This window comes from Notolepis coatsorum (assembly GCF_963971535.1).
Source record: "Notolepis coatsorum genome assembly, chromosome: 4".
Taxonomy (NCBI): domain Eukaryota; kingdom Metazoa; phylum Chordata; class Actinopteri; order Aulopiformes; family Paralepididae; genus Notolepis; species Notolepis coatsorum.
In genome coordinates, this window is record NC_140168.1 from 86,787,134 (window position 1) to 86,805,387 (window position 18,254).

The following is an 18,254-nucleotide window of genomic DNA, read 5'->3' on the forward strand; positions in this document are numbered from 1 at the left end:
CCTTCCCGCGAGGCCCTGTGCGACCGCACTGCTCGCACACCCCCTGAGGCGGCCCTGCCTCCAGGACCTCTACAACTCAACCCTCCAGGACCTCTACAACTCAACACTCCAGGACCTCTACAACTCAACACTCCAGGACCTCTAAAACTCAACCCTCCAGGACCTCTACAACTCAACCCTCCAGGACCTCTACAACTCAACACTCCAGGACCTCTACAACTCAACCCTCCAGGACCTCTACAACTCAACCCTCCAGGACCTCTACAACTCAACCCTCCAGGACCTCTACAACTCAACCCTCCAGGACCTCTACAAATCAACACTCCAGGACCTCTACAACTCAACACTCCAGGACCTCTACAACTCAACCCTCCAGGACCTCTACAACTCAACCCTCCAGGACCTCTACAACTCAAGCCTCCAGGACCTCTACAACTCAACCCTCCAGGACCTCTACAGCTCAACCCTCCAGGACCTCTACAACTCAACCCTCCAGGACCTCTACAGCTCAAGCCTCCAGGACCTCTACAACTCAACCCTCCAGGACCTCTACAACTCAACCCTCCAGGACCTCTACAACTCAACACTCCAGGACCTCTACAGCTCAACCCTCCAGGACCTCTACAACTCAACTAGAGCTGCCGCGATTACCGCATTACCGCGGTATCGCTGTTACATCACGCCCACCGCAAGAGTAGGCTGAATACCGCGTCACTGCTGTTTTTTTTTTATAATAATAAAGTACCCTTCTCTCGTTGGGCTTGCGGCTCTGCAGATATACCCTACTCCTCTATCGAGGTTCCAAGCGACCCTATTGGGTACCAGAAAAGTCATGTGAAACATTGCAGACCACTGATTGGTCAGAAGAGAGACGCGTCCACGTTGGATCGTCTTGCAGTGCTTTTACTTCCTGAATCTCAGCCACAACACGGCTAATATACGTTAGCTCCCACCGGAGACCGGAGTGGATTACCGACGTACCGTCGCTCCTCAGGGAACGAGGCATAATGATTTTACTGCAACGAAATGTTATAATAAAAGCCCTTCGTTCTATACACTTGTCTGATTGAAAACTTTATTAACAGACCGCAGAATGGGTACAACTCTGCACGCTCTGAGCAAAGAAAGGAACTGAGATATGAATTGAGTAACGCTTGCCTTGCTATGGTCCGGTAAATACGAACGTGTAACTATATAACGTAATGCCACAAAACGAATGCCTTTGTAATCATAAGTAGTAACGTTATAATAATAAGAAGAAGAAGAAAGGGTCGGGGGGTAACCGGCGGGCGCGCCGCTACCACACCTGCCCGCGACACAGAGGGGATACTTCGAATCCGTGTTTCACTTTTTTTTCTTTTTTTTTTTATTGGTCTTTTTCCCCCTCCATTTTCCTCCGATTTTCTCCCATCCCAATGTTAGTCGTATGCCAATCCCCAGTCCCTTCCTGGTCGCTGCGCACTTACCCCCCACAGTCAGATCATCTGGGAGAGTGGAGGCTACCACGTGCTTCCTCCGACACACGTCCAGCCAATCACCGCTTCTTTTCACCTGGCAGCGCGGATTCTCATTGAGAGGGCGTAGCGTGTGGGAGGACCACACTATCCCCCTCACGTCCAATCCGCGCTTACCAGGCGCCCCGACCGAACTGTAGGAGTCGCTGTTTACAACGACCCGGACCCACCCCGCCAGCTTCTCCCACCCTCTGATACAGCCAATCGTATCAGTGCAGACGGCCAGCCAAGCTGGTGACAACCCCGGAGCTGTGAGCTGGATTCGAACAGGCAAATCCAGCTCAGCTCCGGGGCTGGTGACGAACGCAATCTCCGCTCGGCCACCTAACCTCCGTGTTTCACTTTTAACAAATGCGTGCTTGCCGAATCCCAAACAATATTCATCCTGCAAAGTCATCCTCTAAAGATAGACATTTAGACAAGAGGCAGGCTATATGCTATAAAGAGTAGACTACAAAAAAAATGCATTCAAACTTTTTTTTTGTGTGTGTGTGTGTGTGTGCAGTAATAACCGCGGCGGTAGGAAATATTTCGCAAATTTGTGCGGTAAGGAAAACATCAATACCGCGGCAGCTCTAAACTCAACCCTCCAGGACCTCTACAACTCAACCCTCCAGGACCTCTACAGCTCAAGCCTCCAGGACCTCTACAACTCAACCCTCCAGGACCTCTACAACTCAACCCTCCAGGACCTCTACAGCTCAACCCTCCAGGACCTCTACAACTCAACCCTCCAGGACCTCTACAGCTCAACCCTCCAGGACCTCTACAGCTCAAACCTCCAGGACCTCTAAAACTCAACCCTCCAGGACCTCTACAGCTCAACCCTCCAGGACCTCTACAACTCAACCCTCCAGGACCTCTACAGCTCAACCCTCCAGGACCTCTACAGCTCAATCCTCCAGGACCTCTAAAACTCAACCCTCCAGAACCTCTACAGCTCAACCCTCCAGGACCTCTACAGCTCAAGCCTCCAGGACCTCTACAACTCAACCCTCCAGGACCTCTACAACTCAACCCTCCAGGACCTCTACAGCTCAACCCTCCAGAACCTCTACAGCTCAACCCTCCAGGACCTCTACAGCTCAAGCCTCCAGGACCTCTACAACTCAACCCTCCAGGACCTCTACAACTCAAGCGCCAGGAGACATGCCAACAGGATCATTGCTGATCCCTCACATCCTGGTCACCACATCTTCCAGGCTCTCCCCTCAGGGAAGAGACTAAAACAATGAGACACATGAATAGTTTCTCCCTGGAGCTGTGGTCCTCATTAACAACTGAAGTCTAATCCGCTGGCCGTACTCCACACATCAGTCCTCACGTCCTACACCTGCTGTTCCTCTACTTATGTATGTTCTGTGTATAACTCATCTACCTCTGTATATCTCCTCTACCTCTGTATATATCTCCTCTACCTCTGTATATATTCTGTATATATCTCCTCTACCTCTGTATATATTCTGTATATAACTCATCTACCTCTGTATATATTCTGTATATAACTCCTCTACCTCTGTATATAACTCCTCTACCTCTGTATATATTCTGTATAATGCCTCTAACTCTGTATCCTGTATATAGTTCAAGTTTAGTTTTATTTGTCACATATAAGGTACATTATAGTGAAAGGCTTGGTTCTGTATGAAGATTGTGCTTCATACTAGGGATGTCCCGGTCCGATCACGTGATAGGGATCGGGGCCGATCATGTGATTTTCAGAGGATCGGGTACCAAAAAAACAAAAAAATAATCGGGAGTGATTTTTTTTATTTCTTTTTTATTCAACAAACATGACCATGTTCACGTCTTAAACTCATACTGAGGCCTTAGTTTTGGTTTTAAATTACATATCATTCATTTATTTATTGTCACACAGAGCAGAAGAATTTGCCAAAACAAATGCATTGCCTTTTATTTAAACCATCGCACGACAGTGACGTATGCCGAAAATAGCAGACCTCACAACGCGTCGCTCCCGCAAGTAAACACGGGCAGGTTATGTCCACCTGATGATTCAGAGCAGCTAGACAAAATGTCAGAAGGTTGGAAGCATTTTAAAATTGAAACCGAAGCCAGTCCAATAGGCAGTTGCAATGTTTGCAAGGTGGACGTTCCGTGTGCATTCAACGTTATGTGACTAGAGCAAGCAAAGGAATGGGGGACGGCTGGTGCTCTGCCAAACCGCTGTTTTGAATGCCTCGCTTGAATGAAGAACGTTCACCTGGATTACGTTAACATTCGCTTTGTGAGGATTATTCGTACGTAAGTCGAACACTGTGAATGTATACTAATGTGCAAACAGATTGAAACTTTGAATATTTCTCGTATGGTAAATGTAATGCGAGCCGTCGCGCTCGACTGGGGCTATTGATAGCGTCAATATATGCGTTAGCGTTACCTAACCATTAGCTAGCGCTGGCGTTAAAGTCAATGTTAGTTTGCTTGGTATCCAACGCTAGCTAGGCAGACAGTGAAGCGATTGCTACTGTAATGTATAGCTACGTGCCTAGCTAGCATTAGCTAAAAGAGCCCTCGCAGTGAATCTTTCATGACTCTCTGCAAGCTAACTAAGCTTGTGTCGTTTGCTAACAAGCTAACTGGCGTGAGGCAGCTAGGCTAGGTAACATTAGCTAGCTATTAATAAACCAGCTAACGTTAGCTAGCTATCTTTCTTTACCACAATATAATTTTATGTTCTTTACCTGTAACGTTATTTTACACGTTTTTTCATCAGTCTCTTGTTGTGAAACTGAACTACGATTTAAAATGATTCGAATCTAGTTGACGTGGTCATGATTTAAGAATGGTTGTTGTTGTTTTTGTTGTTGTTGCTGCTGCTACTGCTGCTGGGAATGTGAACGGAGGGGCTTGTCTCGCTTCGCCAGTTTCTGACAAAAATGCGTAAAATTGGTTACTAATGTGAAAGATCAGATCGGGAAAGATCGGTATCGACAGATACTCAAAATCACATGATCGGGATCGGATCGGGAGCAAAAAAACGTGATCGGGACATCCCTACTTCATACTGTAAAAAAGTTAAAAAGTTAAAGAGTAAAGACCAAACACTATACAAAATATACAATATACAAAACTAAAATGTACAAAATGCAAAAGAAATTAAATGCAAAGATTAGATAGAAGAGGTCGTGCTAATTTGTAGGAATAAATAGATACAATTATGGTGTAATGTTTAAAAAGTGAATGAATGTTTAAGGTGGATGTTGAAGTGAGTGTGTGCATGAGGGTGTCCTGTGCAGTGAGTGTATAATGGATGAGTTAGTGTTACAGTGAGTGTAGAATGGATGAGTTAGTGTTACAGTGAGTGTAGAATGGATGAGTTAGTGTTACAGTGAATGTAGAATGGATGAGTTACAGTGAGTCCCCATTGAGTAGCCTGATGGCTTGGGGATAGAAGCTCCTTTTGAGACGTTTAGGTGCCTTTGTCATCGTTCTGAGGCCCTGCCACATACCTGTGGACAGTGTTGTAGTACTCAAGTCAGAGTCCTGGACTGATTTTCAGGACTCGTGACTCGACTTGGACTTGAGCACTGATGATTCGGACTTGGACTTGGACTCGAAGATTGACTGCATTCGGACTCGGAAGGTGGGCTCTGACTCAGACTTGTTAATTGATAAATACATTCTTTTTTTATATATAAATTTTTTGTAATAGGCCCTAATCATTTGGCATAAGATATTGATGGCTAGTGCACCTTTTTTTATTTGTATGTCAGCTGTTTGTATGACTGCCAGAGTGGAGGTAATACTAGGGTAATGGGGCCTCGACTCTGACTCGACTCTGGGGACTCGAGATTCGACTCGGACTCGAGATTTAGTGACTCGACTACAACACTGCCTGTGGAATCAGCCTGTTCAAACTGAAGCTCCACCTTATCCCTGTACCGCCCCTTTGCCTCTATCATGTCCATGTTGCCTGTCACGAGCCCGACGTTGTAGGCCGAGGTGCGCGCATTCAGAGCTTCACGGACCGATTTGTCTACCCAAGGCTTTTGGTTTGGGAAAACTGGACTTGAGGTGGAGGGGACTATTTCTTCTACCAGAGTACCAACAAAGTCCAGCACTGTTTCTGTATAATCATCGATGTTGTCTGTGTCCTCACGAAACAACTCCAGTCTGTGCAATCATGTGCATCTTGGAGCGTGCTCACAGACCATGGCTTCGCTTCTCGTGTTTCCCCAGGGGTGCGCGGAACACTTTGTTTATATTTTGGTATGTGTGAAAGATGGCATTATGGTCTGATTTGCAGAATGGACTAAGCGCCTGTGACCTGTACCTGTCCTTGAATTGTGATTAGCAGTGATCTAATATACTCTCGCCTCTGGTGGGACAAGTCATACTGTATGCTGGTAGAACCTTTTTAAGAATCGCCTTGTTAAACTTGTTAACCCTTTCACTGCCACACGACAGACGGTTAACCCTTTACTATCACACAACCGACGGTCGCCGCAGTGAAAGGGTTAACCGTCTTGGTAGTGCGGCAGTGAAAGGGTTAATAGTCCTGCAAATTTAGCATAAAACACAATTTTCAGAGTCATGCTAAGAACTATTGTCATAGAGTTACAGAGGTTTGACACACTGAAATAAAAAATTATTAAAAAAATTCATCTGAATTATTTCTTATTAGATGTTTCACAGCTGGATCTTTCACAGCTGGGGCCACAGCCTGAAGTCTGACCTAGAACACGTCCAAAGTCAAAAACAATATCACCAACAACGTGTGTTTCACACATCTTTATGTAATGGTATGTTTAGGCATTTTTTCAAAAAGGAGTGAGATGAGTCAACACTACCTCAGTCCCCTCTCCCCCCCCCCCCCCCTGTCACATTCACCACCCCCACCTTCTCACCCCCTTCTCACACAACAACAGATTAGTGCAATTTGCGCTCCGGAGAGTTCATTCTCTTGCGTAGGGGGTACGCCTTTACCACTTTTCGGTCTCAGAAAACCAACTCAAGTAAGATGTTATTCTTTTCAGAATTTCATTGGCTACACAACCGGTCAATCATTTTCAGTGTCAGGGGTGATTAAAAAAACATTTCTCTCTCTCTCTCACGCACACGCACACGCACGCACACAAACACACACACACACACACACACACACACACACACACACACACATGTATTCACACACACCTGTAGTCTGTATGTGCAGGATCCTGTCGTAGACGCCGTCAGAAAGCTCAACTACTGCTCTGCTCTTCTGGATCATCTGTTAACACAACACACAACACACACACACACACACACACACACACACACTGTATGGTGCTGATACAGGGGTAATATATCGGTATCGGTATCCATTTCCCCTAAACTAAAATCCGATACCAAGAGGCACGCATAACTTGTCAGAAACCAAAGCATTGTTTTATTCAGAATTGTCAGAAACATAGAATGCTCTCTAAACATAGAATTCCTCTCTAATAGTGGAAAATGTATTATATCTTAATCATATCTGTTAAATGACCCCAAACGAATGGTCCATAGCAGTGAATTGCGGCCCATAATGGATCTTATCATTAAGTATGGCTGTCCCCATGTTATGGTGTCATCAGTCACTATCATTAAGTACGGCTGTCCCCATGTTATGGTGTCATCAGTCACTATCATTAAGTACGGCTGTCCCCATGTTATGGTGTCATCAGTCACTATCATTAAGTACGGCTGTCCCCATTGTTAGATCCTGATCGATCTGGCCAGTATCACGTCTTCGTCTGTTTGGCTCTCCATCCAATTCCTCTGCGTTGTGTCATTTTAATGGTCCTGACGTCTCCTATACTGGCTGATAAGATACTTATCTCTCCCCGTTAGTACTATCCGCAAACCATAATAATTCTCCACCTCCGTAAGAATTCGACACTCCGACACAGCGTAATACCTTATGAGGAAAAACGTTGTTTATTCAATAAACAGAACCTCATAATCAGATGTTATCAGATGTCATCGAATTGTATCGTCCTTGCTATTCAGTCCAATGGTGATCAGGCCTGGTCGTTAGCCAAGACCATCCTCGTGGTAGCCGAAGCTAATAATGATGTGGCATTCTTCCCCCCCCCCCCCCCTCCGTGATGAGAGGAGAGAGAGTCTCTTCTGGTTTCTTCCCTCTTAGTCTCAGTCAGATTTTAGTCTGCCCTACACCCGGAAACACCGTTCGACTTATAGATCTTCGTCGTAGCAACGACGGCCCCGCCTTCTGGTTGTCATGCGACGTGCTAATAACCTTTCACACCATTAAACGTTTCATTAAGATGAACCTCTCTCCCTCCTGCTCTGGGCCTACACTCTCTCTTATCAATTTGTTCTTACAAGGAATGTCAACATTCGGCTGGCTGCTAAACATTCTGCTGGCTACTGCCTCTGAACCGCTTCTTCTATCACCGTCTTCTAAGGCAAACCATGCACATTTCAATCTCTCTGACCCGGCACCGTTTTATGCTACCATCTTCCCCCAATCTATACATCACATACATTGAAAAAGCACCCCAAATCCCTCATTCCCCCCTTTGATTCTTAATCAACCTTCAGAATCATAAATCATTATTTGGTTTTTTAATTAATTATGCCAAAAATAGCCTGTGGTTGAAGCAAACCAACCTCATCTCTCGTGCACAAGAAATGAAGACGGCCCACGGTCAACCCAGTGATCTTGCTGCCTGATGTCTGTTTGCGCCCCCCTTCGTGCACAAAGGGAACCGAAACAGACCACCAAAACCAACAACATCCAACGACTCATAACAATTGGGGCCCCCCCTGTCTGCTCCCAATAATTATATCCTGTTGTTTTACTGTTTTCCCTCTTATCTACCTTCTATATATATATATCCTTCTATACATATATCTTATATATGAATCCTCCATTTATATCTCATACTCCTAATCAATGAACCCAGGACTTCTCGCTGTTGTCTCGTCTCTCTATCTCCTGATTGACTCTGAAAGGAAGTCCCTGTTTGTCCATGATTCACCGCCCGTGCTCTGTTGTTTCAAAACGCTCTCTAAACAGCGTCTCCGCAGGGAAGCCCCCTCCGATGTCCGCCTCGTTCTCCCCTGGGCAACACCGCCTGCGACCGCTGGACTCCTCCCCGTCGGCCGTCTCCGCCCCGTTGGCCATCTCCGCCCGTCGGTCGTCTTGGTTGAGGCTCATCTCCACCGCCGTCGGCCCTCTCCAGACTCTGAAAGCAGAAAACCCACGCCAGCAGTTTTTCTGTACACTCGACCCGGTGTTTTCTATTAGTCTACCGTGGCTTTGGGCCTGCAGCTCGTTCCATGGAGTTATCTCCAGTTCTCTATATATTTTTCCTCTGCACGCCCCTGCCATGGCCACGCCCTTTCAGACTGTTGGACGTGTGAGTGTCCTACAGCCCATGGCGCTATTTGTTCTCTATTAGTCCCCCACCTTCTCAACACCCATATATATATATTTTTTTTGGTCTTTTTCCCCCTCCATTTTCCTCCGATTTTCTCCCATCCCAATGTTAGTCGTATGCCAATTCCCAGTCCCTTCCTGGTCGCTGCGCACTTACCCCCCACAGTCAGATCATCTGGGAGAGTGGAGGCTACCACGTGCTTCCTCCGACACACGTCCAGCCAATCACCGCTTCTTTTCACCTGGCAGCGCGGATTCTCATCGAGAGGGCGTAGCGTGTGGGAGGACCACACTATCCCCCTCGAGTCCTATCCGCGCTTAGCAGGCGCCCCGACCGAACTGTAGGAGTCGCTGTTTACAACGACCCGGACCCACCCCGCCAGCTTCTCCCACCCTCTAATACAGCCAATTGTATTAGTGCAGACGGCCAGCCAAGCTGGTGACAACCCCGGAGCTGTGAGCTGGATTCGAACAGGCGAATCCAGCTCACAGCTCCGGGGCTGGTGACGAACGCAATCTCCGCTCGGCCACCTAACCGCCTCAACACCCATATCTAATCCTACAGGGCTGTTCCCTGTTTGTTGTCTTCCGGCGTGACACCAGCAGCTAAACGATACCCACTCCGCGCTCTATCTGTTCATCCCAGGTTGACCCCCAGCGCGCGCCAGTTCTTCTGGTGACATGTCTTCAAGACTCTGCCTATTTATTAGGTGTGAGAAGGCCCCACTGGAGATCGAACTCCCTCTTATTTCATAATTAAACTTATTTAATTAACCGCATCTCATCTCTCTGTGCAATTCTTATTTAACCCATTCAATAATTAAACTATTTAATTAACCCGTATATCGATATTATTATTATGATAATAACATCCAACAGAGCATCGCTCTAACATACAACAGAGCAGGTTGGTTCCCTGCCCCTAACTCACATACACGTACTCGTACTATTATCTAACATACAACAGAGCTGTCCGTTGCTCTACCCTAAACGGGGCTGTCTCCGTCGCCCTGGAGCTGTACGTTGCTCTATACCATACAGGGCTCTTTCCGTCGCCCTGGAGCTGTCCCGTCGCCCTATACCACACACGGGGCTGTCTACGTCGCCCTGGAGCTGTCCCGTCGCTCTATAAACTCCTTAATTAAATTAAACTCAAAATATTCCCCTATGGGTAATGGAAACTCCCCAGCACTACCCCCCCCTCCGCAACTAGGTGGCGACCTACTCCTCCTCCATTTGCCTGTATTATCCCACTGCCCCCCCTAGATGGCGGCCAAACTCAGTCTAGAGGATTGTAGCTGACGTGTCACTTCCCGGTTCTAATCTCCTCGTGGCTGTGCGGCCATTTTGTCTGCAAATTTTTTTTTCCTTGGTTCCTTTAATGCCTCAAACATTCTCTCGCTACCGACCACACCCGTAACGTTTGTTCACTGCTCCCTTCACGTCACAGTCCCGCTTCCCGCTTTCTGTGTTTTGAACAGTAATCAAACTAAATACGATGTTGCCCCTTTAATTGAATGAACATCTCCCCTTTGCCTCCCTTCCCATCTCCTATACAGTGGCTTCTGTGCTCTGTAGATAAGACTCTCGATTTTCAAAACAAAAAACCGTGCCGCTCTGCTATTATTCAAACACACTATTACAGCTGGCATTCTCTCTGTGTCAAACTAATTACGTTTACGTTTACGGATACACTATTGTTCGTTTTCTTATTGGCTTGTGAAGTTGTTGAGACTCACTTTATCTTTTCACCGTCAGTTGTTCTGGTCCATGGCGCTGTTTATCTCTCCGGCTTTGCTCGGCTCGCTCGCTGGGTCCATGGCGCTGGCCTTGCTTGGCTCGCTCGCTGGCTTGGCTCGCGTCCATGGCTACCCCTTCACGCCTCGGCACTGCACACAGTCTCTTCCTTTCAAGCAACTTCAAAGCAAGCAATAATCCGGGTCACGGCACCAACTGTTAGATCCTGATCGATCTGGCCAGTATCACGTCTTCGTCTGTTTGGCTCTCCATCCAATTCCTCTGCGTTGTGTCATTTTAATGGTCCTGACGTCTCCTATACTGGCTGATAAGATCCTTATCTCTCCCCGTTAGTACTATCCGCAAACCATAATAATTCTCCACCTCCGTAAGAATTCGACACTCCGACACAGCGTAATACCTTATGAGGAAAAACGTTGTTTATTCAATAAACAGAACCTCATAATCAGATGTTATGAGATGTCATCGAATTGTATCGTCCTTGCTATTCAGTCCAATGGTGATCAGGCCTGGTCGTTAGCCAGGACCATCCTCGTGGTAGCCGAAGCTAATAATGATGTGGCATTCTCCCCCCCCCCCCCCCCCCCTCTGTGATGAGAGGAGAGAGAGTCTCTTCTGGTTTCTTCCCTCTTAGTCTCAGTCAGATTTTAGTCTGCCCTAAACCCGGAAACACCGTTCGACTTTTAGATCTTCGTCGTAGCAACGACGGCCCCGCCTTCTGGTTGTCATGCGACGTGCTAATAACCTTTCACACCATTAAACGTTTCATTAAGATGAACCTCTCTCCCTCCTGCTCTGGGCCTACACTCTCTCTTATCAATTTGTTCTTACAAGGAATGTCAACATTCGGCTGGCTGCTAAACATTCTGCTGGCTACTGCCTCTGAACCGCTTCTTCTATCACCGTCTTCTAAGGCAAACCATGCACATTTCGATCTCTCTGACCCGGCACCGTTTTATGCTACCATCTTCCCCCAATCTATACATCACATACATTGAAAAAGCACCCCAAATCCCTCACCATGTTCTATTTCGTAATGGATCTCGCTCAGCACCTGTCTGCATTATACTTCACTTCGTGCACGTGCACTGAATAAAACATTCCACATGTACCTTTATATCCCAACATTACCTTCATAAGCAGGGGTGTGGTCACCTACTCGCCTCCTTCTTCGCTTTCACCACAAGGAAGTGCCTTTGGTAGATCCCCACTTGACGAGGTTGTTAGTAGAAGAAAGTTGGAAAACAAGAGATACGTTGACATCATATCTTTATTTTCTCTCTCACTATTTTCGAGAAAATACGGCGATATTGTCTTCGTTATTGGAGTGTCTGGAAGATGATGATCATTCTACACCTCCACTGGTTTTTTCGTATTAGAAGCTCACGCCGCTGACATGCTTCCCAACTACAATCCTGCTTGCTGCGGCTGGATGGGGTAAGACCCTCCAGCAACACAGCTGGACTGTAGGACGCACCGACTGTTGTGAGAGCGGTGGGTTCCAGGTTGGGTATGTACTGTTTTGATTGCGAGCTCTGGTTGTTGTTGATGCTATGGGGGTTAGCTAACAATTTACGAAACGCCGACCCCAGGCTAAGGTCCTCTGCTCGGCTTAAAACGGTGGTCGGAGGATCTTGGCCTGATGCCCATGATGACTAATCTAGTGGCCCGCGCTAGGTTCTGGTGATCCCAGGATTCTAGAGCGGATGCTTCTCTGTCCCGTGTAGGCCCCATCTTTCATATACAAATGAAAGTTTACCCTAACGAGGAAATGTGGGCATAAGATCTTCTTTATCGGAAGTTCCATGCTCAAAGGGCCCCGTGTGTGTCTGGATCACCTGCGTTAGCTGCGGCGTTAGCTCGCTGTGTTTACCAGGCTGGTATACGTTAGCTTGTTGCTATCAGCCGATCGGCTGTTAGCTTAATGCTACACTGTTGAACGTTCTGAGACTATAACATGCTTTAAACACTCTGACTACGACGTCATCTTTGACAGAGGATGTTAGTCGAACCTACCGGGAGCCCGGCCGGCGAGGACTGCGTCAACAAGGAGAACCGTAGCGGCGGGGTGGAGCAGCGACGCTGCCCGTGTCGTCAACACAGGAATGCTGTGTTTACTATCGGTGCCCTGTTAGCCAGACTGCAGTTCGCTTGGTCTGCGCTCACGGTAGGAAAGGTCCCGACCAGACCTTAAAACGCGTCTTCTTCCTTCCCTTCTAATGTTTTGTAATAACGATGTTTTCCAAAACGGGTGTTGCTGCAATACATTTAGGATACGACGCGAGTTGTGTGTGAATTGTCTTGTCACTGGTATTAGCTTCTCCATGCAAATCAGGTTTGTACTCACAACTAAGGGGGTAATTAACCTATAAAGCTATGCTTAGTGACATATGAGTGAAGAATGAATTATTTTCTCAGCCTGTAATGACAATGAACAGTGTGTTCACATATTAACAGGTTTACCTGTTCAACTGGCCGTATCAAGGGTAAGGTAGGAGGGGTGTTCCCCCCGGTTCCCTGGGGACTTCCCCACCCTCCTCTCAGACATGTTGTTTACAATATATTGTGTCACTGTGTTTTGGGATACGATGTAACCCTTAGCTTAGTTGCTGGGGTTGTGCTAAAACCGCTTGAGAAACTATATTTTCCTAAAGAAAAGATTGTTTGGTCACTTTTCGTGTGTGCTTAGCAAGGCCTGTGGCCGATACTAATCGAGAATTGTGTATTCTCTCATTATGAAAAACGGCGTTCCTCTGTAGAGTGTATTTGCCATTTTTTGTGGTGATAAAGGGTTGTGTGTGTCTTGTGATCTACAACTGGGTTAGGTTGGCCACAGAAGCACATGTGTAAGTCTGGTACCGGGGCTCTTAAGGGGGCCCTCTCTATTCTGTGTTTTTTCCTTAGTAAAAATCAGATAGCAGGTTAGCACATGAGCTGTGTGAAGCTGTTAGACACTTCATGTAGCTGACTGTGACTGTGTCATGCTCTTTTTTGTCATTACATCGTATCATGGGTGTGGGGTCGTAAAGGGGTGAACTGGTAATCCTTTCCTCCCCTCCTGTCACGTTGCTGTTCGGCACGTTACAGGGTAAGAGGGGGGGGGGGGGGGGGGGAGTTTCCTGGTCCCACGCCCTGGAAGATTGGGCGTGTGCACCGCAGAAATTCCCCCGCCATAGAGTACGTCACTGTTGGTAAGACTTCCGTGAGCTGTTCAGGTCCATATGATGGATCTGTTTCAGGGAGTGGTCAGGGCTCCTCCTCACGAAGCTCCTACTCGGGCCTTCTGTGAGTTAGGACTCTCCTTCCATGTGAGGGAGCCTCCTCAGAGTGCAGAGCCTCCTCCTCAGATTGTCAAGGTGAGTAGAACTTCAAAAAGGAGTCCTGCTCTATTGTGTGTGTATTCGATTCAATTCGATTATTGAGTGTGTATTGGTTCAGTGCCTCCTCCTCGGAGAGCCCTAACCCAATTTTTTACATGGCTCAATGTTGCAATATATTATTTTCAATCTATACAGCTCGCGTGGGAAGTCTCTCTGGGGATTTCCGTCTCCTCCCTATGGGAGGGTGGTGGGATGTAAAAATAATTTACCCTCAGCGGCGTCACGAGGGATTCATGTCGGTCTGTGTTCTTTCTTTTTTGAATAAAAAGAGGAAGGTACATGAAGCATGACGGCTCCGTGTCGTTCTCCCAGGCGACTTGGAAGAACAATGTTTGGTGTCTTGCTAGACTATCCATTGATGTGTTTGGGTCTCGACGCATACATAGTGCTGGCTCAGGTGTGTTTCTGTGACAGAATCACACAGGGGCTAAGTGCGCCTTGGTTGCTTGTTAAAACAGCGTTTTTATAGGGCAACTGGGATGGAGTTTTGTCTCTTCCGAGCGCCAGTTTACTAGGTTGTCTCGATGAATTCTCGTTCATATCTGGGGGATGTTAACGGAATAGATCTGAACATAGGTAGAGGGGTCTCACGCCCTTGGGGTGGGCCACCGTGCACGGTCTAAATGGGGACTGTCTGGGTGGCGCCCTCTTTTCATGTTTTAGATCGACACGCATACCTACCCCCTCTCCTGGAGTGGGCATGTCGGCGTGGTTAGGACACGGGACTGGTCTGGTCACGCTGGTCCAGGTCAGTTAACCCGTTGTCCGCCGGGGATGCAGATCTGCTGTTCTGGTACCCTGAGGGACTTGTGCTTTTTTCGGGGGGAAAAATGCCAGGTCAGTCCGGGTGTCACAGGGTTAGGCGCTATGGAGACCCTTTGTTGGGTACATGTTGTACTATCGTAATGGCTTACGGCCATGCCAACCTGTACACGCCCGATCTCGTTCGATCTCGGACGCTACGCAGGTTCGGTCCTGGTTAGTACTTGGTTGGGAGACCGCCTGGGAATACCAAGTGCGGTGTGCTTAGGGCTGGTTCTCTTTTCTTCGCTCCTCTCTCACGCATGGCGAAGAGGGGGCTGTTGGGGTGGTCTTGGACCTCCTCTGGTAACCCTGTGCTTCCCGTGCCGCCGGGCCCGGTCCGAAGTAAAGTTTTGTTGATACCGTAGGCCTGGGATAACCCTTTTTTGAAAACTGAAACACTTGTACTGCGGTATAGCCAGTGTATGCCCGCAGGTGTGTTTTGGAGTTTTTTCTTGAGGGGTTATAGGAACAACCACCGCATCTGGTAACGATAGGGTGGTTGGTTCCCTGGTGTGTTGGAGCAGAGTCAACTCCCGGGTTACCCAGTTGAGTGTGCCCCTGCACGTTCATGACGTCTGCCAATCATGTCAGTCTTCTCTGCCTCGACCCCTCTGGGTGTTTTTTTTTTAATGGAGGCTTTGTCATGCAACAACGCCAGCATACGCCCCTTCCGCCGGGGGGGCTGTTTTCAGCTGACTCCTTTGGCGCCTGTCTCGTCCGCAGTGCTCCAGGCTCAGGTTACAGCCTGTTGCCTGGTTTCCCCGGTGCGCTGCCTGCTTCCGTTGGTTAACCTTTTTTGTGTGCTTACGGCCATGCTGACTGCCTGTTCTGCAGGGTCAGTGTGCCAGGCGGTGTGCTATTGGGGGGAAAGGGCCCGCTCTTGGAGGGGCCTTATCCGAATACGCTGGCGATGTGGGGGGCGGTGTCACTAAGTGACCACCTGGTGGGGTCTTGATGCCTGGCGTCATTGACCTCTCCGGGCCCCTGTTTTCCAGGGGATCCAGTCCCTTCAGTGGGTCTGGGTCTTCCTTCGCGCTCCGCTGCTACGGCCTTGCCACGGGGTTGGGTTTGCTCTTGACCCCGTGATTTCTGGGGGCAGTAACGAGGTTGTTACTTCCGTTCGTTCCCGGGTGGCATGCGGGTTGTGCGTGTGTGTAGTCGTGGGGTCAAGCCACGGTCTGCTCACCCTGTGCGTTGAGTTGCTTGAGTGCCTCTTCGCACGGTCGGATCCGTCGCCCTCCCGTGAACCTCCAATAGGGGGGGTATCCTCCATTAGGGAGGGTCGGGGGGGCTCGGTCCTCCCCGGTCTGATGGTTGTGGGGGGCCTCAGCGGGGTGTATTTGTTGGGCTATGGCTCCCGCTCATCCCCTGTCATGCAGACAGGTGCTGAGCGAGATCCATTACGAAATAGAACGTTAGGTTATGGCTATAACCAAGTTCTATGAGTAATGGTGACGCTCAGCACCTGGACGCCGCTGCGGCCCTTGATCTCACCTTGTGGTGAAAGCTTGGGAAGGAGGCGAGTAGGTGACCACACCCCTGCTTATGAAGGTAAGCGGATGGGGGTGTGGCCAGACGAATGTTGGGATATAAAGGTACATGTGGAATGTTTTATTCAGTGCACGTGCACGAAGTGAAGTATAATGCAGACAGGTGCTGAGCGTCACCATTACTCATAGAACTTGGTTATAGCCATAACCTAACGTTATGGTGTCATCAGTCACTATCATTAAGTACGGCTGTCCCCATGTTATGGTGTCATCAGTCACTATCATTAAGTACGGCTGTCCCCATGTTATGAGGTCATCAGGCATTATCATTATCAAGTATGACATGATAAATGCACAGTTACAATTTGGCCACATTTCCATCCGTTTTATTTTGAACACTCCCCCCAGTGCAGTCTGAGCAAGAACCATACCCCAGACTGACTGAAGGTGACACACTGACAGACTGAAGGTGACAGACTGAAGGTGACGGACTGAAGGTGACAGACTGACAGACTGAAGGTGACAGACTGACAGACTGAAGGTGACAGACTGACAGACTGAAGGTGACAGACTGACAGACTGAAGGTGACAGACTGACAGACTGAAGGTGACAGACTGACAGACTGAAGGTGACAGACTGAAGGTGACAGACTGAAGGTGACAGACTGACAGACTGAAGGTGACAGACTGACAGACTGAAGGTGACAGACTGAAGGTGACAGACTGACAGACTGAAGGTGACAGACTGAAGGTGACAGACTGAAGGTGACAGACTGACAGACTGAAGGTGACAGACTGAAGGTGACAGACTGACAGACTGAAGGTGACAGACTGACAGACTGAAGGTGACGGACTGAAGGTGACGGACTGACAGACTGAAGGTGACAGACTGAAGGTGACAGACTGAAGGTGACAGACTGACAGACTGAAGGTGACAGACTGAAGGTGACAGACTGACAGACTGAAGGTGAGGTGACACACACACACACACACACACACACACACACACACACACACACACACACACACACACACACACACACACACACACACTCTTAGCTGTCCATCGTGTTCGATGATGACGCTTGCTCCAGGGATGGGGAGAGGGGTGGGTGGGGGGGGGGGGAGTTAGCGCCGCTGCCGCTGGTGCCACTTCTCGTGGGCGTTGAGTCCGATCCTTGAGCCGCACACCCGTCCACAGATGGCGCAAGGGAAGCCAGATACCTGGGGGATGCCAGCCGCCCGCTGGTGTCGTTGCGTGCGCCTCTCAGATCTTCGGTCTTGGTTCGTTTGGTGTATTTGGGAAACTGCAGTGGCACAAGTGACTTGCCAGGCTGATCTGTCGAGTGCCAGAGTTTCAAGCTGCGTGATGTTTGCACACTTTAGGAGGTCCCTGGTGTAGTCCTTAAAGCGTCTCTTTTGGCCTCCAGCAGCCCGCTTTGCTCCTCTCAGTTGGCCATAGAGGACTTGGCGGGGCAGGCGGTGGTCAGGCATACGTATGGTGTGCCCTATCCAACGAAGATGTTTTTTGGCCACAGCTGCGGCCATACAGATTGAGTTGGTGTTGTTGAGGATGTCTGTGTGGGGGACTCGATCTTCCCAGGTCAGGCCGAGGATCCTTTGGAGGCAACGGATGTGGAAAGCGTCCAGGTTGGTGATGTGCCGGCGGTATGGGGTCCAGGATTCTGCTCCATAGAGCAGAGTGGAGAGACATACTGCGTTGTAAACGGCAACCTTGGTGCTGATCTTCAGGTTTCGGTTTTCAAAAACCCTGCTGCGTAGGCGTCCAAAGGATGATGCTGCTTTATTGATACGTGTGTGTATCTCCGCGTCAAGGGAGCAGCATGAGGACAGAGTGGAGCCGAGGTAGGTGAAATGATCCACTGTTTTGAGTGGAACACCGTTTATGTGAAAA

General features: G+C 48.5%; 1 protein-coding gene across 1 annotated transcript in view; it reads right to left on the bottom strand.

Moving 5' to 3' along the window:
* Window positions 1-18,254, bottom strand: part of LOC311226597 (inactive phospholipase C-like protein 2) — a 255,377-nt gene that overhangs the window by 21,312 nt on the left and 215,811 nt on the right. The window contains exon 7 of the mRNA XM_084312017.1: window positions 6,675-6,750. Within this exon, the coding sequence (XP_084168143.1) occupies window positions 6,675-6,750 (76 nt within the window). The remainder of the gene's footprint in view (window positions 1-6,674; window positions 6,751-18,254) is intronic.